Source organism: Ostrinia nubilalis, chromosome 18 (genome assembly GCF_963855985.1).
Source record: "Ostrinia nubilalis chromosome 18, ilOstNubi1.1, whole genome shotgun sequence".
Classification (NCBI taxonomy): Eukaryota; Metazoa; Arthropoda; class Insecta; order Lepidoptera; family Crambidae; genus Ostrinia; species Ostrinia nubilalis.
This window is the reverse complement of record NC_087105.1, coordinates 5,798,956-5,822,381: the sequence shown is the minus strand read 5'-3', so window position 1 is coordinate 5,822,381 and position 23,426 is coordinate 5,798,956. Positions and strand designations below refer to the sequence as shown.

General features: G+C 38.3%; 2 protein-coding genes across 2 annotated transcripts in view; one reads left to right on the top strand and one right to left on the bottom strand.

The window, feature by feature from the left end:
• Positions 1 to 1,744: 1,744 nt before the first annotated feature.
• On the bottom strand, positions 1,745 to 23,261 carry LOC135080594 (ribosome-binding protein 1). Its single transcript, XM_063975265.1, has 22 exons — positions 23,068 to 23,261; positions 22,239 to 22,471; positions 21,594 to 21,773; positions 19,811 to 19,987; positions 18,753 to 18,921; positions 18,100 to 18,309; positions 16,168 to 16,316; positions 15,688 to 15,800; positions 14,449 to 14,602; positions 13,242 to 13,322; positions 12,612 to 12,767; positions 11,221 to 11,326; positions 8,650 to 8,756; positions 8,307 to 8,423; positions 7,084 to 7,224; positions 5,691 to 5,795; positions 4,686 to 4,979; positions 3,880 to 3,996; positions 3,105 to 3,164; positions 2,493 to 2,588; positions 2,305 to 2,367; positions 1,745 to 2,201 (listed from the first exon to the last, which is right to left on the bottom strand). The coding sequence occupies exons 2-22, from the start codon at positions 22,446 to 22,448 to the stop codon at positions 2,181 to 2,183; spliced, it is 2,826 nt and encodes a 941-aa protein (XP_063831335.1). The 5' UTR covers positions 22,449 to 22,471; positions 23,068 to 23,261; the 3' UTR covers positions 1,745 to 2,180.
• Positions 15,511 to 23,426, top strand: part of LOC135080591 (DNA-directed RNA polymerase III subunit RPC6) — a 52,390-nt gene continuing 44,474 nt past the window's right edge. The window contains exon 1 of the mRNA XM_063975263.1: positions 15,511 to 15,520. The gene's annotated coding sequence lies outside the window, so the exon portion shown is untranslated. The remainder of the gene's footprint in view (positions 15,521 to 23,426) is intronic.

Sequence of the window (23,426 nt, the reverse complement as noted above, 5' to 3'; positions counted from 1 at the left end):
GGTATGCATACTATAGAGGAATTAACGACGTGGTATGAGTTATGATTAGGGTCTAAACTATTTTCAACTGGTAAATCCATTTTATGGTTTTCCTTTCATTTATTAGATTTATCAAGTGTGGAGAGATTTCATCCTAACCTAACCCTAACGATTGATGCAATAAAAATGCAGGGTGTAATTTTTAAGATTTTACTTGGTTCGATTCCCGGGCGTGACTAGTTTTTTGGTAATCTTTGAATGCAGTTCTATATATTTTCAAAAATAAAGGAATGTTTTCATTGAGTCAAATTTTCTATTTACAGTATTTATGAGTAGGTACTTTCCCTCCAGGTGGCATTACAAAATTCTACCCTGTATATTTACAAAAATTTTAATTTTGTTTTTAATTAAGATTAATCGCTTCGTTTCAGTGTTATTGTCATCAATAGATTATCCCTTAGATTTCTTGTGTTCAGGTAAAATAGGAGAAAATAAAAACTTTATGTATGATTAAGAAATATGTATTTTATTTGATAATGTCTTTATCTAATATATTAATTATCATTTATCATACAAAGAGACTTACCTATTTTACAATTAGATTCATTATATTATTACTATTGCCATTTTCATTCCCAAGATATTTGACACAATGATTTCGATTCCTTACACTCGAGTTTAAACTCGCGAAATAATTCATAAAAGACAATAGCATATCATTATTTTATCAAGCATTTGACTCCATTACATATTACTAAAAATTAAACAGTCAGCAATTTAAATTCAAATCTTACCCTAAGGCACTGACAAAAAAGTTTATGCACTAAATAAAAAAGATATTTCATATAAATAACATAAATCTAAAGAGTAAATAACATCCCTTATAAATCAAACTCGCTTATAATAACACGGCAGCTGCAAACGAAGAATTTAATTATGCTCCCTATGATACTATCGGCTTCTTTTACAGCTACTTGATTCAGAACACTAATGTGCTCGCTCAATGTACGTGTTCTAGGAATTTAAGCAATGTCGTGTGATAGGTCGACTAACAATTTTACCAATATCAAATCTAACTAAATTAAATACAAAATTGCACATTTTGAAATCAAATCACTTGGTTTTTTCTACATTGATTGCCTAAAATTCAGTTAAAAATAAATATGCAGTTGGGAATAAAATATAAATTCATTATTTTTCACTTATAATCAAAACATACTGCATACAACTTATTAAAAAGTAGGTTTGATGTTTCACATACTTTTCTTAAGAATATAGTTAGTTACATAATATTATGTGGTCGCAAATATTTCAAATTATCACTTAACACACGTCCATAAATAAACATTCGGCAGGGTATGTTTTTCACAATGTCTAGAAAATCTTAATTCATGTAGAACATTCAGAAAATTTCTAGAAACGAATCACAAATTGTTTTAATACTTCTGTAAAAACTTGGGTCAATTTGCATAATTTTATGACCTTATTGGTAACAAAAATGTTAACACTAACTTGAGCATACTTCTGTTGTAGTGGAAGTGGATGTAGCTTTGTTTTAAGAGTGAAAGTATGAAATTGCCGTTTTGTATGGAGAACTTAAGAAAATCCATTTTTTCACACAAACGTTTTTGCGATTTTTTGAGGAACCACAAATCTTTAGTCCTATGCAAGTTTGTGGATAGATTGAGACAACATTAGGCTATAGTATTCATACACAAAGAAAAAAAGTGAAAATTGTACCTGTAAAAAATATTCATATTTTTAATAAAAAGGAAACAGACACCACTTAGGACGAGCTGTTTTTGAAGATTTATTTCTAGTGAAAATGAAATTAAGTTAATAATAAAAAAGAAAAATGGCTACATAGCTATTATATTGAAGAAAAATCGGCAATTTCATACTTTAAACCCTATTATATTAAATAAAAACGAGTATTGAACCGAGAGCACAAATGAATACATTCGTACATGAGTTGCCAATATTTTTATTCGATGTCGTGCAATCGGTTCAAAACAGTAAAATTACGGTACTTCCATTGCTATTGTTTTTGCTTGAACATCACAGTATTACAATGTCCACCAATAAACGGTAAAGTTCGATGATATGGCGAGCGACCGCGGTCGCTAGCTGTGCGTGCGCGCTATGCCTAAGTAGGAATGACACTGCGTTAGTGTATTGCGAAATCCTGTCTTTTCTAAGTGTTATTTAGAGTCTAATCCAACCTGTAACAATATTAAAATTGGAATGAATTAAATATATAAGAAAAGAACCGAAGAAGCTCATGTAACCAATAATTATAAAAGCCTAAATATTTAAATTACCCACCTGTAATGGTCCATTGTATACGTCTACATTTAATTTATCAGACTGACCAGCCATCAGCCTTTCCTGCAAAACAAATAAATAGTTGTTAGGTAGTTTATGTGTGTATATTTCAATAGATTTTCAAAAGGCAAAGATAGCAAGCACCAGTGATATAACTGAGAGAGAAAGAACAAAAATGTATGTAATACCTGTGTGAGTCTCTCTGCGTCGGCAAAGCTGTTGTTGTGGCCGGAGGCTTGCGCTTTCTGCAGCTCCGCAGTTAAAGAGTCAATTTTGTTCTGCATCTATAAATAAGAACGTAAAAACGCAATAAGTCAAGCGTCAAGGTTATTTAAAATAGTAATAATGAAGCTACGTGACTAATAAAAACGATTTAAGACAGATAATAAAAGGCTGATAAAGTTATTTAAATTAAGATTTTATTATCGTGCCAGATAATCCTACAAAATATTATTTTGCATACTTTTTAGAAACATCGCCTCATTTCTTTCTTACATGAATAAACTATATTTATTTTGCAGCAGGAGAATATTAATATAAACATTTGAACTAAACGTTTCATTCTGCACAAAGAAAAAATAACACTAATATGTATTGACGTATATCGTACCATCACCGACATTCAACATTCTCATTGAAAGAAAAACTTTCATTTGAAATTGCAGAGTAACAAAAAGAGTAGTGAAACAAAACAGTTGAGAGTACGCGATAGAACACCGGAAATTAAATAAAAAACGTAACAATGATATTTTTCTCAGAAGAACAACAACACAAAAGCACACAGGTTGTTTTTGATATACCTCGGCTATGATGGTAGGCAAAGTTTTTTCAATGCAGGTGTATGCGAACGCCAGAGGTTCCTACGCAGTAAGAATACTTTGAGTATGATTTATCCTAAAACATAATTGTGAAGGAAAAACTAGAAACAGTATTACTACAAAATCGGAACTTGTATTAGAGTACTTTGGAATTATTAATTATACTTTATTGTATACTTAATTATTAAATACGTAGAATTGCCAGACTAAGTGGCAGTGGGCAGAAAAGTTCTCGAGTGGCGATCACTGGTCAGAAGATGTAGTGTGGGCAGGCCTCCCACTAGGTGGACCGACGATCTGGTGAATGGAAGTACCTGGACTCGGGCAGCGCAGGCCTGGTCGTTATGGAAATCCTTGGGGGGCCTTCCTTCCTTTTTTCAGCAGTGGACGTCATTTGGCTGAAACGTAAAGCCGGGGCTCCAGCGCGTGTTTTGCCCTATACAATCAACAAAAACATGTCAATATACAACATTTTTTGTAGGCAATTTTGTTGAATGTTGATGTTGACTGTGTAGGGCAAAACACGCTCTGGAGACCCGGCTAAACGTATTGTTTTTTATCATCAGCAAGTGAACATCTATTTATATAGATCGTTTCATACACGGAAGACGCGTCCCACCATTTTTTGTGCAGGGAGTTTGATCCGAGCAATCCGAGCGTCATGTAGTGTGCGTGTGCACTCATGGATAATTTAGCGTGTACCGATAACACTCATACATGGTGGGGCGCGTCTCCGTGTATGAAACTGTTTAAGTACCTGCAGCACGGTGCGCGCGCGCAAGTCGTCGAGCTCGCGCTGCTTGTCGGCCAGCTGCTGCGCCCAGCGCGCCTCCTCCAGCCCCACGTGTTGCTGAAGGCGGCTCAGCACGCCCTCCTGCACGACCACGCCATATTTAGTGTACAGCGTCAAATACTTTGTTACACCCAGTGGCCAAAAAGTTTATTAAAGCCTGGTCCGTGAGCACGTAGAATTTTGTCCAATGACCCCAAGCTACCCATCCTTATCGCTCGCGCGTAATTATATTGCTGTCGCGACTGTGCGACGGGCGCCCGCAGTGAGTGTGCGAGCGCGACAGCAATATAATTAGGATGGGTAGCTTGGGGTCATTGGACAAAATTCTACGTGCTCACGGACCAGGCTTTACACAACCTAATGATGTGTTGCGAACTTTTTGGCTACTTTGGGTGTCACGAACTATTTGACGCTGACTGTGCCAATAGCTATTACAAATTGTATTGTTTTCAGACTTTTCTTCTTTTCCAACGCATTATGGGAAATACTACTATTAGCACGCTTTTGGAGAAGTTTAGGACTCTTTAGATATCTGTCTGTAATATGTACACTTACGCAGCTGAGAAATTGAACAGTATTAAGGTATTATATTGCAATATTATTAAATGTTAGAAACAGTTGTACCTTCTTGTTGCTGTAAATCACAATCAATAATATTGTCACATGGCAAAAATAAATTTCGTTTTTATGGTCAATAAATCATTTAAAAGTTAAAATATTTTGCAATCGAACCTATTGAAGATTAAACTAATTGTAGAAAATAAACTTACCGTGTCATCAATAATCCTCTTGTACTTGTCAACGAGACCCTGTAAGTGTTCGTTCTGCGCCTGCATGTCGGCGAGGCGGTCGTCGGAGGCCTGCGCCGCTCGCGAGGATTCCATCTTCTTTTCTAGTTCTTTCTTTTCGGCTTCCTTCTTGGCGAGTTCCTTCTTGAGGTTGTCGGCGAAGGCCTGAAGCCATTCGCGACCGGCAGTGGTGGAAGGCGCCGCGCTCGGGCACGCCGCTCGCAGCACGCTTGCCACTTCGTTGTACTGAGCCTCTTGGGCCTTTTCTATCGCCTCCTTTAGAAACGAGACATTGTACCGTTTAGTCTTATTATTACGTTATTTTACTACAGTTACAGCACATAACTGAGTTGACTCCTGCGGTAGTGGAACGATGCGGGTGTTTATTATGTTTATACATGAGCGGGACTTCAGATTTGCTTCTGATGTATGCTGTGACAGTTCTGATAAGTCACATTTCACCCCCTACCGCATCGTCCCACCACTGCAGAATCGACTCAGTCATTTGCTGAGGCTAGTGGGAATATGCTCTATAAATTTTGTATGAATGTAATCTCATCATATTGTACAATAACTATGGTGCTATGGTTTTAAGTGATGACTGGTGCTAGTGATAGATTACCGATTTGCGTAATGTGTAGATGGAGATGCAGCCCTATTTAGTTCCAAATAGTGTACAATGATGGAACTTGATACACATTGAACACAGTCCGCAACTTGCTTATACGGTATGTATTTTTTTTTTTTTTTTATGTGACAGGAGGCAAACGAGCAGACGGATCACCTGATGGTAAGTGATTTATTTTGATTGTGAACAGTTATGCATTTTTAAAAACAAAAGGTCTAAGATCTATAAAAAGCAAATTAGGACCAGTAAAAAGCAATCTCTTCAGGGAAGCGTAGCCGGCCGAAGATAGATCAGGGAAATATTGTTAGTCACGTAATATTATACATCGTAGTGCCGTAAGAGTAGAAAGCGGGACTTACTCGCAGCGCGTCTTGGGCCGGCAACGCACTCGACGATTTCGTCTGGAGAGCCTTTTCGGCGGACTGTAACGCTTCCATTACTTTCCAGTTTTTAGTTCGCAACTCCTGAGCGGAGAGTCAGAATATAAAGAAAATGTTAGCATTAATTGTAAACAAAATATTGTAAATAGCAGCCTCAGTGTGCGAAATAGTAAGTATCTGTAAAAGCCTTTTTTTTTCATAATTAAGAATACCATCATATTAAAGATACTTACTATTTAAAACACCCCACAACATGCAAGTCATATTAGTTGGAAGTTTAAAGAAAATCTAGACAGATAAAGTGTGGAAAACAAGTAGACAGTGAATATTTTTCCAAATCTTGTCTAAACAACTAGCCTAGGCTATGTATTATTTGTTGGTTTTATTTTTAATGATTTGCTCATTACCGTCATCATCATAAAAGTGACACTTATTTTGGCTGAATTGAAATCAGCAAAATTACATTTCAGCTTCATTTGAATATTTTTAAAGCTATCTTAGCCATTGTGTTTACAGTATAAATGACAGGAAGATATATCAACACAAGTTATTATTATTATCTCCTTTATTAATTTTTCTTTCTTATTTTTTAATTTTTTCTTTTTACAATGTAATTATCAAAAAATAAAAATACATTATAAAAACAAAAATCTTAAAAATATTATTATTATTATTAAGTCTTCAGCTGGTACGCCAACAGACCATTCTGCACTATTGCTTTCAACCGGCCGTACCAGTTGTGCAGCATTTGTATAGGTGTTTTCTAGTTTGCTACCGTGTGTGTAGATGTTTGATAGTTTGCAAGTGTATTTAATTTAATTTTGGGAGTGTGTAGTGTGCTTTAGTCATAAAGTTAATATACCTAGCGGAATAGAGCAACAAAGAACTAAGCGAGCGAGATGCCACTAGCAGCAACATGATAAAAAGAGTCACGTCAAACAGAACCATTTTTTGCAACTATTTGACCAGTTCAGAGGCACGCAGTGGCACGCTGAAAATTTGAACTCTGATATATTTTTAGATTTTACGTGAGTGTAATCGTGGATGTTTATGAGAAATAGTGCTTCATAAACGTGGTGACTGGTTCAGTTATTGATTTATTGTATAGATGACCCACGCTGAACTGTCCCGCCAAACTCAATGACAGGGGGGCGCTACCATCGTTCAACTATATGGTTTCCAACATGGCAAAAATCGGAACTAGCGATCCGGTATTGACGGTGGCGCCCCACTGTCAATGTCATGCATAGGACAGTTCAGTATTTTGGAACTATACAAAACAGTGAAATAATTGGTTTCGTTTGACAGCTCGTGGTTGTTGTTCTATTCTGAAGGAATATTAGCTTTATGGCTCTAGTGCGCGTGCACTCACGTTGTTCTTGTGCTGGTAGGCGGCCAGCTGGTCGGAGAGGCGCGCCAGCTCGTCGCGCTGCTCGCGGCTGGCGGCCTGGGCTCCGGCCAGCTCGTTGCGGAGCGTCTCCACTACGCTCTCCACCTTCGCCAGCTCGGCAGCCTGCCGGAAAAGATTCAATTAAATAAACTGATTGACTTGGTTACATTGGACTTGCAACAGTGAGAACGAGAGATTTCTTTATCCTCTCACACCTTAGCAACTGGCATGAGAGACGGAAAACATTTTGCTAGTAGATCATCAAGTTCACTATCATTATTACCAAATGGCGAAATTTATTCGAACTTACGACATTTAATCGTGTCGCCAAGAGCGACGTCACATGTCATTAAAAATTAAATTTGCCTACCTACTGTAATACTGTTATGGAAGAGCGGTGCTTCCTAGCACAAGCAGGCCTGTTCATCTCCGCGAGTTTACATCGAAAACAAAACACGCACGATGGCCCACCTACAGGATACTATTCGACAAGGCCTCACATACGAGCGAACATTGACTCACGCACGCGTATTTTTGTGTATGATGGAAGAAAATAAAGAAAATGGTGTACTAAATACTGTGCAGTATTAAATGCCTAAATAATAATAAAAACACAGAATGTACTTTTTTAAGTTGCCTCAAGACACTGAGAGGTAAATAAGTAGTTAATATTATTCATGATAATTCATGCTAAATAATGTATTTCCTCCGCCATTTTCCGCAGTTTGGCACCTCACGTCACATCATTTTACCGAAGTCAGCCCTATAGCTTCGGCGCAGTGCCGATCAATGACGTTTGTCAACAAAATGGTGCTTGACTCTTGAGACAGGCTAAATTTCACCATATTGTTAAAGACATTGAGCATACATTTTTTTAAATACCTTCGCGAAGTAAAACTTCTGTACGTAGTACTTATTATTATTCTGTGGCACAAGTAACATCTGTTGCTTAACAGGAAGCTCCAACAACTTGTAACTGAACTAGGCTAAGTTAAAGAAATAAACGAATTTGAATTTGAATGTCAAGAGTGTACAAAACACAGAAAACGGCAAACTAAATAAGTCAGTGTAACTCTTTACAGGGCTTTGACTTAGACCCATATAATATTGAACCCTATTCACTTATGATAAGCGCGAAAACCAACTTAAATATTCGATATGTTTTGTCTCAATAGAGGGCAAGGGGAGTTGTCAGTATTCATTACCTTGTGCTGGTCATTGTTGGGCAGGCCGTTCTGCGCCGGCTTGAGCTGCTTGAGCTCCGCGAGCTCGGCCTCGCGCGCCGCGATTTGTTCCCGCAGCGAAGCCAACTCTGACGACAGCTGGAAATAATACATTACACTGTAACGTACTTATTGGAGAACGATGCAAGTAAGGTGATATTTTCGAAGGATTTAAAATTCGGAGTTTTAACAATGTAAAAACTAACGACAGTATGCATTTTAATAGGAAAATCTGGGGATTACAGTAAATTATGACAAAATATATGATGTTGAAACAAAGCCAGAAAACTATTTCTGTTACATGCGAGTTGAATATTCTATTTACCTGTTGCTTTTGTTTTTCGGTTTCTTCCTTCAGTTTCTCGAGGCTGCTCTCCGCAGTTTGCGCACGGCTCGTTAACCGTTGAACTTCGCTTTGAAGTTCAGACGTAGCTGCAAGTTGAAATTTATATTTAGGAAACCTATTTTTTTATGTCTTAACTTTTAACATAGTGTGTATTTATTACTATTTATGCATTAAGCAGTCTTTAAAGATATAAAATTTAATCTTGATTTCGAGATAATATTTAATCCGTATACTTTAGAACTAGTTGAACTTTTCTTTTGATAGCCCAACTAAGTATCTCTTGTGAATCGAAAAAAAAGTGGATCGAAAAATATCCTGATTTGTCGAAATAGCAATTTTCTAAAAATGCAAAAATCTTAAAAACCGTGATATTTTTATGAAGGTCTATTATGGCGAGGCCAATTAATAGTTACAGCACGGTAATAATATCATACAGTATTATAACTTCATATAAACGGACGAAACGCGAGCTTTCCTTCGAAATTCAAATCTCGGTATGCGCTCGACATGCAAAAGTCGGGGGTGTCGCGAATGTGCCACATGTGTTGTTTTTTAAAAAGTAAGCGCTCGTTTTTTTATAATTTTTTAAAATTTTAATTTTATTATTTTTAAATAATAAAGTACCTATTTATACAGGGTGTTAGGTAAATGGGTTTATAAGCCGACACTAGCCCATGTTAACATTAATTGGTATGGTGAAGTCAGTGATATTATTATCATCATTTTTTTTTTAATTTTCATACATAATAAAATTTATAAAATCAGATTTGTATGAAAATTAAAATTATTAAAATGATATCAATTTTCTGCCTTCATCATACCATTTATGCACATGTTAACATGGGCTAGTGTCGGCTTTTAAACCCATTTACCTAACATCCTGTATAATCAAGCATTTTGTACGCCTCAGTCGAGGTGCATACATTTTACGGTCGCAAAATAAGATTTGTTACTAAATCTTAACACAAATTTATTTTTTAATTAAATCTACTAATCACAAAACAACATGCCTTTTTATCCTATTTCATTCACAAAGTATTGTCAAATTAGTAAATGTATTTTGTGATTGTAATTTTTTTAATAAAATAAAAAAATTACAATCACAAAATACATTTACAAAACTAGATAGAAATTCTAAGTAGGCAGATGTAATGAAAATAGGGTCTGCAGGTGGGCAGCCCTATCGCATGTTGTCATACCGTGACGTTCCGCGCGGCTGTTGACATTTATTTCAAAAATATGGTCGAGTTGGAATACTGTATAGATAGTATTACCGTGGTTACAGGGTTATCCATTGTTTTTGGGACATCCTGTATACTCTTTTACGTCATAAAATGTCAATGACACCGCTCCCGTGTCGCTGCCATACCTAGAGTTAAGCCTATACTACCCGTTCGCGCTAAGTTTGCCGGTCCGAGTAATGCGCGTCCCCTCCCCGAACCGCGATTAAACGCAATTAATGTGTCTTATTTGACGCAAATACACAATTTTTATCAATAACAATAAATATTTTAAATATAGTTTGATAAAGTTATAGACGCTTCCCTTCGAGTGACATCATATCGCCAGCGGCTAACAAAGCGAAGGGATAGTAAAGCCCGGTCTGTGAGCACGTAGAATTTTGTCCAATGACCCCAAGCTACCCATCCTTATCGCTCGCGCGTATAGCCTGACCAGGGACATAAAAACCCTGGCATAGAGGCGCGTCAATTGCATTTGATAGTGCAACACTGAGTACAGTCGTACCTGTGTTAAATTAATAGGCTAACTTTATGTATCGGGATTCAGGATTACGGGCTAATTTGATATTATCATAAATTAAGGAAAAAATATTATTATAGGTAACCTGGTTTAAATAAATTAAATGAAACCATCAATCGAGCTAGTAGGATTTATTTTATTATTCATCAATAATCAAATTCAGAACTTGAATATTCAACTGCAATGTCTGCTCATGAACGCTTCAAACTCGGTACTTCTTTCGCAATTCCATAAAATTCAACACTTAGAAAGTGTCAAAAAATTTTAAAATAGGTAGTTGAAACAAACACAGCAAATTTTCATAGTGGACTGTACTATACGATAAACATGTCAGTCAATTTGACAACCTTTGTCGGAAACATTATTCAATGAAAATATTGTCCGAACCCTTAGTATTTCTCTTCGAAAAATACTTTAACACATTGTGAACCACCTTTCTTTCACGACTATAAAAAGATTTTAGCAATTTAATTCACAAAATCAATTGCGCACATTTAAAATAAAGTTAGTTTACACTTTGACAGCAATAGACTGACATGCAAGGTGACATGTCAATGAAGTTTTCAGTTACTGTTGCCATTAAAAGAAATTAGTACCATTAGTTTTCCGCAACATGGCGAGGGTTTTTATGTTCCTGGTCGGGCTATAATTATGTTCGCACACTCACTGCGGGCGCCCTTCACACAGTCGTGACAGCAACATAATTACGCGCGAGCGATAAGGACGGGTAGCTTGGGGTCATTGGACAAAATTCTACGTGCTCACAGACCAGACTATAGGTGTAGTTACCTGCGAGCCGCTCCTGCGTGCGCTGCAGCTCCTGCTGCGCCAGCTGCTCGGCGTGCGCCGCGCACTGCCGCTGCTGCTCAAGTTCAGAATACGCGCGATTCGCCTCCTGCAGGACCAACGCTCATTTAGTATGCTTCAATATCCGCTTTTTACTCTCTTTTTATTCACAATGTCATTCTACAGTGCACATTCCAATTTAAGACAGTAAAATATCAGTTAAATACATTGGTAAATAAAATTCATTACCTACTTTTCTTTACTAATAATTTTTTTATTCAGAACAACAAACTATTACATAAATTAGTTATTAGTAATTATTATATCTTTTTATTATTATTATTGTATCTCCTTTTGGAAGGCGTTCGTGGCGATTTTTATTTTATTTTATTTGTAATAGGATTATCATTAAAAAACTTTATTGCATACAAAATAAACGATTGCAGTACAAAAGGAGAACTTGCCCTATGCCATTTTCATTTTAATGAATCTACGATAAACTGATCAGTGAACTCGAGACAATTCAACCCCTTATAGCTGACTGGCATTCAATAATGGAGACAAACGGTTTAAGTTGAGTTACACAAGCCGTGCATGCTATCAAAGAAAAACAAAAGTTGAGTTACAAATACAATGGTAGAGAAGTCGAGGTCGAGTTGTCGGGGTCTATACGTCCGCCGCGCTCCCATAGTGTACACCTTTCGCTCGTTTAGGCGCGATTGGTCCAATTTGCAATCGGTCCAATTCGCAATCGGTCCAATTCGCTAATGGTCCAATTCACTATTGGGCCAATTCGCTATTGGACCAATTCGCTTTTTTCGGCATATAGTAGTAAAAGTTGATTAATCTCCATATTTTTCATTTTGGATATCCTTTTATTTTAGACCAATTACGAATTCCGTCGCGACGCGTCCGCGTCGGTCGCAGACCGACGTTCGCGATCGGGCCGTATCGAGCGCATAAGGCGCCCGATCAGTGGCGAACCCAACTAGAGGGTTGCCCTCCGCGGTGTTGGACCAAAGTCCAGCCTACGGCGGGCTCACTCTAGTGGGCCCGATCGAGGTGGACCAATTGCGAATAGACATGTTGACACCACCAATCAATTGACGTACTTTTTAAAACTGTCAAAACGAAACTCTCCCATACATTTTGTATGGCACTACAAGCAAGTGACGTCACTATTTTTTCAACTCAATTAAACTACTTTTTTCAATTACAATGCGAACAAAAATCGTAATTAACAGGTAATTTAAAATTAATTAAGTTTTTAAGACCAGAATGAAGGGTCTTTTTAAAAAAGTTGTGGTTTTGAATTATTGGGGTATAGTGTCAAACTGTCTATTGGACCAATCGCGCCTAAACGCTGCAGCGCAGCCCAGGCCGCATTTACGTACCTGCAGCTGCTGCGCGAGCTCATTGGCGTGCTGCTGCGCCATGAGCATGGCGTCGCGCGCGGCGCCCGCGTCCATGCGCGCTTGACCCGCCTCCACGATACGCGCGTTTAGCTCCGCTTGCAGCGCTGCCAGTTGCTGGACAAGACCGTTTTCAGCCTGTTCGTAAAAATAAAAAGCACTTAAAATACAGGGTGATTTTGTAATCAGTATCCATTTTTTTTTAATAAGCTCTATAGAACAATTCAACACTACAACTTTATCTTTATTATTTTTGTAAATTGTAGTGTTCTTCGCGAAAAAAAATGAAAATCTAATTCGCGGGTGCCCATATCTCAATTTGTAAAGGTTAAGGCTTATTTTCGCGTACCATTATGTCTATTAAGCTTTGTAGTTAACTGTGTATCCGTATTTTTCTATTAACGAAGCAAATTATCCACGTGTGCCCATATTGAAACCGCGCGCTGCGGATAAAAAATATTAAATATGAAAAGAAAAATTGTTTTCTTTACGTAAATCGATTAAATTACTGATTTTGAGTCGCTCCTAAAAATTTGGATACTGATAACAGAATCATTCTGTATAACCAGTGATAAAATATTAAAATAAAAGTGAGTGTAGTCAAAAACTTGCCTCGGTCAATCGTTGGATGTGCATTTCCATTTGAACTCTTTGAGCCTGAGCCTCTCCCTCAGCGCCGAGTTTGGATTGGAGCTGTAAAAAAACAGTGTTATTAATACCGTCATAAACAATGATAATGAAATAAATTGCTTATGTGACATCAGATGATAAAATCGTCGTGTTGGTATTAGAAAGGAATAGATCATACTCAAAACCAAGCAAAAATATATTAAAAAAGAAAAAGAAATAAATGACAGGCTACACTGAATTGTCCCATCCATGACATTGACAGGAGGGCGCTGTTATCTATGCTGGATTATTAGTTCTGATTTTTGCCACATTGGACAACCATTTAATGAGGGCTATCGTTTTTATACTTAACAATTGGCACCCCTGGCGATTGACAGGACCTTACTCTACAGTGGCGCCATCTTGATGAGTGCAAATGCGATAGTCCTCCTACCACTTTAGCGCTCACAAGTTGGCGCCACTGTCTTCGCTACTAGCAAGTGACAGGACCTTACTCTACAGTGGCGCTAACTGGTGAGCGCTAAAACGATAGCCCTCATTGTGACATTTACGGGAGGGCGCTACTGTAAGTACTGGGTTGTTAGTTTTTGATTTTTACCACTCTTTAGGCCCAGTTTCTACCAAGGCGTAGTGGTGCGGAGAATCTGATTGGTTGTGATATAAGTAAAACAAAAGTTAGAAAATAATGAAATTACTAGTTTATATTGGAGCGAGATCAAGCGCGAAGCTCAAGACCGAACGCGATGGAGGACTGTTGTGGACGCCCTCTGCCCCATCTAGGGGACATAGGACACTGGACACAAATCAACTGAATTTACGTTATCGAGAATGAACAGAAGAAATTATTTCACAGAAAACGCGCTAGAGGCGCGCGAGTAGTCCAATAACAAAACACTTCGACGTTTTGTTTCATTACACGCATGTTTATGTTCAATAGGTTGTTCAAGGCTCTTTGCCTTAGTGGAAAACGGGCCTTGGTTTGGGCAGAGTAAATACAAATGAGTAGGTCATCTTCATAGAAACGCACCGAGCGTGGTTTGTATGTGAGCGCGCGCCAATACGTATGCGGCACGCACGCACACAGCGCACCTCAACGCTAATCCACGCTAAATTTTGTTCAAACCGCGCTCGGGCGTTTCTATGAAGATGACCTACTCATTTGTATTTACTCTGGTTTGGGTATACTCACGTGCAGCTTGTCCTGCGCCAGCATATGGTTGTCGTCGAGCAGGCGCTGCAGCCGCGTCTGCAGCGTGTGCTGCTCCGCGCGCAGCGCCGCCGCCGCCTGCTCGCTGGCGCGCGTGGCCGCCGCCGCGCGACCCCGCTCCGCGTTCAGGTTAGCCCTGATACAACAATTGTACCCTATTGTATAGTCTGGTCGCCGAGCACGTAGAATTTCGTCCAATGACCCCAAGCTACCCATCCTTATCGCTCGCGCGTAATTATATTGCTGTCGCGACTATGCGACGGGCGGCCGCAGTGAGTGTGGCCGGGCTTGGAGCTACTACACTCTCGAGCAAAAGTATGACGTCACCCATTCGTCGAGTGATCTTTAACGAGGTTTATGCCCGATTTCACCATCAATCTCTAATTTTGAAGTGTCCCCTATGTAAACAAAATTACTGTTATTTGTTACCATGATGTCACTTAAAAATTAGGGATTGAAGGTGAAAACGGGCATTAGACTAGCAATAAAACTTGCAGAAGTTGACTTCCGCAAGCTGACAATAGAGACTTGAGTTTCTTGCGCTGCTTCTTCTCAGCACTGGCCTGTTTATTGTCCCGAAACAGTGGTAGGGATAATGCTGGGACGTGTAAAAGTGCTTTTTAAAAGCCTACTTACTAAAATAAAAATAGTCTTTTATGAGTTTTTTATGTCACCACTGTATACATACATCTTGCAGAAGTTGGCTTGCTACAGGCTACAGGTATTTGCACAGTGGTAAACAGCATGCGGAAGTCATTAATATCTGCAAGTTTCATTGCAAGTCTACACTTCGCATTAGAACTAAATAACTATGAAGATTAAATAAAAAAATACAAATAGATAAATCATTAATTAAGTTCTTCAGATCGTTCGGAATAAAACAAGAGGATGATTTCATACATTTGCTCGTAAGTATAGATTCATCTTTGCTAAAGTCGCAGCGTTATTTTAGCTCTACTTTTGTCACTAGCCGTGTTCAGACCGGACGGTCCATTGTACTCTAATCGAGCGTAGCATGCGCACAACGCAAATCCGTAAACGGCGGCGTGGACGTGTGCTCAATCTATCACGAATTTTAGGATCGATACACAACAATCTGGATCAGCTCAGTATGAACCATGATCCACGCTTCCCAATCGTGGATATCATAAATAATGGATCATCCGGTGTGGACTCTGTTATTAGAATTTGTGTTACATAACAGGTCTGTCGATTACTTACCGTAGCTCCTTGAGTTTAGCATGGAGAGCTTGACTCGCTTCAATTTCGTCAGCTAGAGCCTTTTCTTTGTCGGCGAGCTGTTTCTTCAGCTTCTGCATGGGATCATTGGGTCCCTGTGACAATAATAAATGCGTAAGTTTCTCGTCTTGAATCGCTATGAACTATCAAGGTCCTTGTGGGCGAGCAAAATTTTTACTGCTAGTTCGTGCCGATAAGCAAAGTTATAAATTTTACAGCAATATTAATTCTCCAAGTTATTGGGGCAATATACATACTATCACCATGTCCACAGCTCATGACTCACACGTCACGAAATCTCAGAAACTATACTATAACACCAACAAATTTGAAATTTGGCAGGTAGATTCTTAGCGGATGTCTGCACCCTATAGCCAACGTGCGTATGATTCTACACGTGTAGGATTCGCGGCGAATTCGCCCTCCTGGACAAGGCCTTAATGGGCGTTGATTCCGACTCACTTCAGTCCACTCGGAGTGCTCGGGCAGCGGGTCGTGGTGCTTGTTGAGCAGCGCGTCGGTCAGGATCTGGATCTCGGTGCGGGACAGGGCTGCCTCGCGGATCACGCGCACTAGTTCGCCCACGTTCACGCCGCCGCCGTCGCCCGCCGCTGTGGGAGAAATAACTGTTAAAGTCGGCCCTGGTGGTTATTTGGTTGATAAATTGACTAATGTTCAGCATAACTTCTAAAAATTATGACGTGCCCAGCGTGTCCAAACAACTGCACGCAGGAAGATTTAATGAAGGCTACTGACAACGCCACTCTTGTAGAGGAGTTTTGGGCTGACACTGTGTAGGTTTGCTGTTAAAACGACAAGAAGACTTCTAAAAAATAAACTATAATAGAAACCTAGTTTACTGTAAGATCTATTAGGCGATTCTTCAAAGACGAATGTAGAAATTGTGATAGCATCTAGTCTTCATAATTTGTCATGAGTTGATAGGTTAGTTATTAGGTTGGTCAACACCCCTACAGCTCTTTGCATTTCCCTCTAAATAGGACATACAAAGAAGCATCACATTTTTTAAAAACAAAATTACATAGCAACAAATCAAGTATGACGCATTGACGACAGCTGAACACACAACTATTCAATTAATGCTAATGTAAAACGAAGCTGAAATGATGACGCAATGATATTTAATAATTTCTTTGCTTAGTAACATGGTATCTGCACACCAGTAACCAATGTGTCGTATCGTCTGGGTAAAGGTGCAAGTTACTATTTCATATAATAGATAGATACCAGTAGCTGTGCGAGTGCGACAGTAATAAATTTAAATGATTAATCGTAGCTTACCCATAAGCATAAGCACGTTTGGCTCAGGCTTCTTCTTGGTGGGAGCGATGGCGCAGGCGCAGTGGCGGGCGCTATGGCTTGCTTCAGCAGCTTGAGAGAGACCTTCCACAGTGGACATCCTATGGCTGAAGTAATGATGATGTAACTCACCCATAAGCGTAAGCACGTTTGGCTCAGGCTTCTTCTTCTTGGTGGGAGCGATGGCGCAGGCGCAGTGGCGGGCGCTATGGCTTGATTCAGCAGCTTGAGAGAGACCTTCCACAGTGGACATCCTATGGCTGAAGTACCTAATGATGATGTAACTCACCCATAAGCGTAAGCACGTTCGGCTCGGGCTTCTTCTTCTTGGTGGGAGCGATGGCGCAGGCGCCGTGGCGGGCGCTATGGCTTGCTTCAGCAGCTTGAGAGAGACCTTCCACAGTGGACATCCTATGGCTGAAGTAATGATGATGTAACTCACCCATAAGCGTAAGCACGTTTGGCTCAGGCTTCTTCTTCTTGGTGGGAGCGATGGCGCAGGCGCAGTGGCGGGCGCTATGGCTTGCTTCAGCAGCTTGAGAGAGACCTTCCACAGTGGACATCCTATGGCTGAAGTAATGATGATGTAACTCACCCATAAGCGTAAGCACGTTTGGCTCAGGCTTCTTCTTCTTGGTGGGAGCGATGGCGCAGGCGCAGTGGCGGGCGCTATGGCTTGCTTCAGCAGCTTGAGAGAGACCTTCCACAGTGGACATCCTATGGCTGAAGTAATGATGATGTAACTCACCCATAAGCGTTAGTACGTTCGGCTCGGGCTTCTTCTTCTTGTTCTTGGTGGGCGGGGGAGAGGGAGCGGGCGCGGTGGCGGGCGCCATGGCTTGCTTCAGCAGCTTGAGAGAGACCTTCCACAGTGGACATCCTATGGCTGAAGTAATGATGATGTAACTCACCCATAAGCGTTAGCACGTTCGGCTCGGGCTTCTTCTTCTTGTTCTTGGTGGGCGGGGGAGAGGGAGCGGGCGCGGTGGCGGGCGCTATGGCTTGCTTCAGCAGCTTGAGAGAGACCTTCCACAGTGGACATCCTATGGCTGAAGTAATGATGATGTAACTCACCCATAAGCGTTAGCACGTTCGGCTCGGGCTTCTTCTTCTTGTTCTTGGTGGGCGGGGGAGAGGGAGCGGGCGCGGTGGCGGGGGCCATGGCTTGCTTCAGCAGCTTCTCCGTGGTGAGCTCGCTAGGCTGCGGCACGTTGAGCGGAGGAACGGACTCCTCCTTTCCGCTCTCGGACGTCTCATCAGATTGCTTCTTTTCCACTTTCTTGGCTGTTGTCGATTAATGCAAGCAAATGTAAGTCCTTCCCGCGAAGTTCAGCTCGGGTTTCAAGGGTCAAATGGAATGCCGAGTAAAAAAATATAAAGAAACATTTATTGTTGATAAAGATCTTACTCTTTTCGAAGTTACATCGTTTTAATAGAAATAGAAATTGAATGTTTTAAATGTAAGTATGCAATTGATACCTGATATCAAATTCAATAATATCTGAAATGATTTTATAACTTGTTGAATCATAATTTTTAAAATAACTTGAAAAACTCGTTCCTAAGTTATTTCAAGTTATTTTAAAAATGTAGATTGAGAGGTGACTTTAACACCAGAAAATTTTAATAACTATTATTGTTGAATCATGTTATAGAAACTAAAAATTTCTAAAGAGTCTGAGTAACTATGATTTGTAAAGTTATTATTAAATACTACAGGCACAAACCTTTACGCTGTTCTTTCGCCACCTCGGCACTGGCCTGCCGCTCAGCCGCCGGCTCCACTTTAGCGGCCTCTTCGACTGAAGCGGTTTTGACAGCTGCCTTGGTGTTCTTTGCTGCTTTGCTTGCCTTGCTGTCTTTTTTCTCAACTACTTCTTCTTTCTTTTCGGCAACCTAACACAAATTTCCAAACTAGTTAGTAATAATAAAAGCTTATAAAACAGCCTCATGGGCACTTACTGATGTTATCACATATTGGATAAAATGATGACATATTTTACACATGGAAGTCCGACTTTTTGTTACTTATCTTATAATAATACAAGAAGATTTAAAATAACACTTGGAACTTACATATATTTGATATATTGAATATACAGGGTGTAAGGTTACTTGATAATAAAATAATAATTTTTAAAGTATTTTTTCATTTCGTAGTGTGTAAACACTAAACATACACTCCAAATTAGTAATACTCACTCTAAATGCAGCGCTTAGTTACGCACTATTAAACACTCGTAAGCAAAAAAATTTAAGGTGAAGGTGCATTGAGGAGTGAAATTGAAGTAAAAAAAAAGTTAAAGTTCGTCTTCAGGTATAAAAGTATTTGATATTGATGATGGAAAATGTTATGAGTTCACTTTTGCTAATCTGACCCTATCACCCTGTATATAAAACAGTATCAGTAACATGCTTGGAATTTAAAAATGATCACAAAGCATAAAAATGTAATAAGGGGAAAAACATGCAAGAATTATGTACCAGCTAACTGCAATCCATATGCATTTAATGCTGTGTTTAAAACTGAACTATCACAGCTTTATAATCATTAGAAATGATAACCGAACCATTGTGTATGAAGCATTGCCAATTCATAATAAAATTATAAATGCCAATATAAATAATAACCCAAAATATTATACCCATTAACATATAATAATTTACACTCAAAATCACACAGTGTGCTCCAAAATTATTTAATTCAACAAACCTTCAAAATCAAACAAATAAAGACATATAAGGACAACACAAATTGGGGGTTAGGATTAGTGGGAGGACTCACTTTTTCAGTTGCCAATGAAGATTGCAACAATTCAAACTCGTCCTTGGGATGCATCTCCTCAAAATTATTGGAGGCAGGGACTGTTGGGGGCAGCGAGCCAGGATCGCTAACGCAGCTTGGATCCTCTTTGTTTAACAGTATCGGCTTAACTTTAGGATCTTTACCGCGTTTGCGAATCTGTACAAACAGTTTTATTCTGTACTTTATAGTATACTAACTTTAATACAGCTACAAACCTAATTTTAAATAACATGTTTATCTGAGTTACAGTTTTTAACACACTTCTAAAACAAATCTAGATTAATCTTGATCTAAGATAAATTGACATTATAAACCAATGTGAAATACCTACAACACATTTGATGTTTCAGACATTTTCAGCCAAGAATTTCACTCAAACTCAATTTGGAGTTTTTAAGTGGGAAACAAACCCTGAATCTCTGGAATTTAAGGCAAGTACTACTGGGAAGTCAAGAAATATACCAATATTTACCAATACATATTAAATAGATAATAGACCGACAAATCCTTTAAATCCCTACAATTACATAATGGATCATCTTTTCAATAAACTTATTCCCTTGATTGTATAGACATGATAAGCAGTATGGCCCTTATTTATTAAAAAAAATACATGCTTTGTAACTTTGAGGCTTCCTTTGTCCAACTTGATGTGATGATTATAGAAATAGGTATTTTAGATTTTATTAAAAAGGAATTTTAGTTGACTCAGTTGCCAGATGTTAAATCAATTTAATGAGCACCCGAACCATACAAAGCTTAAAGTATTAAGCGTATTTATTAGGCTTTAGCGTATTTCAGGCGGACCTTAGCTAGTTTCCGCGCGCGCTTCTCGAGTTAGCGACAATATTAATAATTGTGCCAAATGTACTCGAAGAAGGCAACTGGACATTTCATTTCTTAATATTGCATGCACATTGGAATACCTGCACACGTCCAGCTCTGCACTAAGCTCCAAATGCACATGAGCATGCTCTCAGTCAGGTATTTTATAGAATATATTTCAGTCTTGCATGGTATGGTTTATTAGATCAGTAGATCAATCAGTGAATTAAAGTTATAGTAGTCAAAGCAAACTATGTTTGAAGCAAGAAGCCAGATTAGTTGTGTGATCGAAATTTAAGTCAGAAAAAGTATATTTTATTTTTTGTTACATAACGCCAGCTTAAATTTTAATAGAAATAATGTTAGTAGGTATAAGCATTGTATAAGTTAACAAAGTATGTAGTTTCATAGCCTTTATAATAATTTTACACAACCCAACTGAGATTATAACACATATTAACTGTATTAAGTTATGACTAAGATAATGTTTACTTATGGTAATCACGTGTGAGTGAGTGAATTACTCTTGAGAAAATATTTTACAAGAACCCAATAAATCATAGTTTGTACTTTTAATCCAGTCTTTGAAAAATATTAACTAAGCCCCCAATTTTTATTGAATTTCACCCGTAGCACACTTTATCAACAAATACCATATCCATTATTTTGAAGCACAAATCCTGTACATATTATTAACAGTTTTTTTAATATCATAAATATTCCAAGTACATTTTGATTATTTTGCATAATCTGTTCTGTTATTGCAAAATATAAAACCCCCAACCTTTCAAATCTTTCAATAATTATGCCAGAACCATACAGTAGTATGAAGTACTTATTATACAAGTGATGCCCTTAAATAAAAAGCTTAAATATTCCCACAATACGTATATGAATAACAAGTGCAGCCACAAATCTTATTAGTTCAATAATATACCTTAACAGCTGGAGGGGTGTCTCTAGCGATGTCAACAACAACAGGTGGGCGGAATTCCACATGAGGTTTTTCTGAGGGCACAGAGTCATCTTCCATGCCACTCTCAGCTGGTGCCTCACTTTCTGGATCACTACTAGTAGCCACCGTAGCATTTTCCTTGGACTTCTCTTTCTTGGCCAACTAAAAATATTTAAAATAAGTCACAATGGTAAAGTATAGAGCTTTTTCATAAGTAATGCTAGAAACATTGAGGAATATTATATCACAGTGCTATACAGTGAGACCACAATCTGCCATTCTCATAAAGACTTATTAAAAACATTGACATATTTCAAGAACTTTCAAGATATTTATGTTAATTTGAAAAGGAAAGTACCTACTTACATGCATCACACTTGCATGATTATAATACAAATCTGACTTTGATAAAAAGGTCATTTATGATAAGCAAGTTACAAGAATAATATTACAATCTTGAGTTGTTTTAATAAGATAAAACTATAATGATAGTTTCAGTGTTTAAAAACTATGCTAATAATGTTTAGGCAGGATATAAAAGGCATACTTATTACTTATAATATCTACAATAGCAATTTACATCCAGATAAAACTGAAATTATTAGAAAATAAATAAAATAAAAATACCTTCTTTTCTTTTTTCTCCTTTTTATCTTTCTTTTTGGCTTTGTTTTTGTTCTCTGCCAGGGAGAGTAGCTCAGTGGTAGCTTTACGTTGCTGCGCTATAGCTTCCTCATAACTAGTTCCCGAGGCAGAAAACAAGCCCATCAGCAGCAACACGGCTGCTACACCTGCCACCCCGACTCCACATAGCATCAACCATGCTTGCAGCTCCATCTGCGATGTTAGTTTGCTTGTGACTGAAAGATAACACATAACTTGTATATAAAACCATATCACTAATATCTTGATCACAACAACAGAATTCTATCAAATTGAGATAAGAGCCAAGCAACCAGTCAAAGTTACATTTTCAAAGAAAAGCAAGTTATTACGGTAGTACGTACCTACCAGCAAAGAACAAAAATTCGAAAGGACAAATAGATGTTAGACCCGGTATATGTACAGAGAAATGGAGGAAAGTTAAGAATTGGAGATATATAAAAAATATTAGGTCTTCACACGAACAACGCTAGTTGGCTACAAACATAGAGCGCAAATAGAATTTCAGTTAATTAGGGCTTTTACAGAGGAATACATGAAAACAGGTTCACAAAATGAAGGTACAGCAGCAGTGCAAGATGACACGTAAGCAGTGACACATGTCAAAGGTTATTGACAGTGCTTTCGCTAAAAAGTACCTTACTTTGTGAAAGTAACAAGGTATTTCAACAAAACTCCCTATAATCATTAGCTGTGTAAATAATCGTGAAAGACAAGCATTTCCACACACGTTAATAAATTAATATCAATCAAAGATTATTAATTATACGGGTAGGACGGATTTAGTACTTACCAGAATATTACTTCGCGACTTGTTAAAATTTTCGAACTGACTTCAATTTCATTTAAATTAACAAAAGTGACACTGAAGGAAAATGAAATTTAAATGAAATAAATTAAACACAATCCTCCGCCGTTCGCTTCATTCCGGCCCCGTCGGACTTTTTTTTTATTTTTTTTTTTCTTCCAAGTGAACACAGCAGTGGCCTGCAGGCGCAGCCATGAAGCTAGAGGCCACACTCCGAATACCTACTTGAAGCACAAACTAAGTATCACTATCTCGCTCTCTGTGGGCAGACTCGTTCTTTCTAAATAAACAAAAAATATAAAATTGCTCAAATTCAATGAAACCAATGTAAAATCTTTGTTTCT

Coding starts and splice junctions, on each gene's coding strand:
- LOC135080594 (XM_063975265.1), bottom strand. CDS start 22,448: ATGGAGCTGCAAGCATGGTTGATGCTATGTGGAGTCGGGGTGGCAGGT. Junction 11,327..12,611: donor AGCTCGCGCAGCAGCTGCAG/GTACGTAAATGC, acceptor TTGGTCCTGCAG/GAGGCGAATCGCGCGTATTC. Junction 3,165..3,879: donor GCGCGCGCACCGTGCTGCAG/GTACTTAAACAG, acceptor CTTACTGCGTAG/GAACCTCTGGCGTTCGCATA.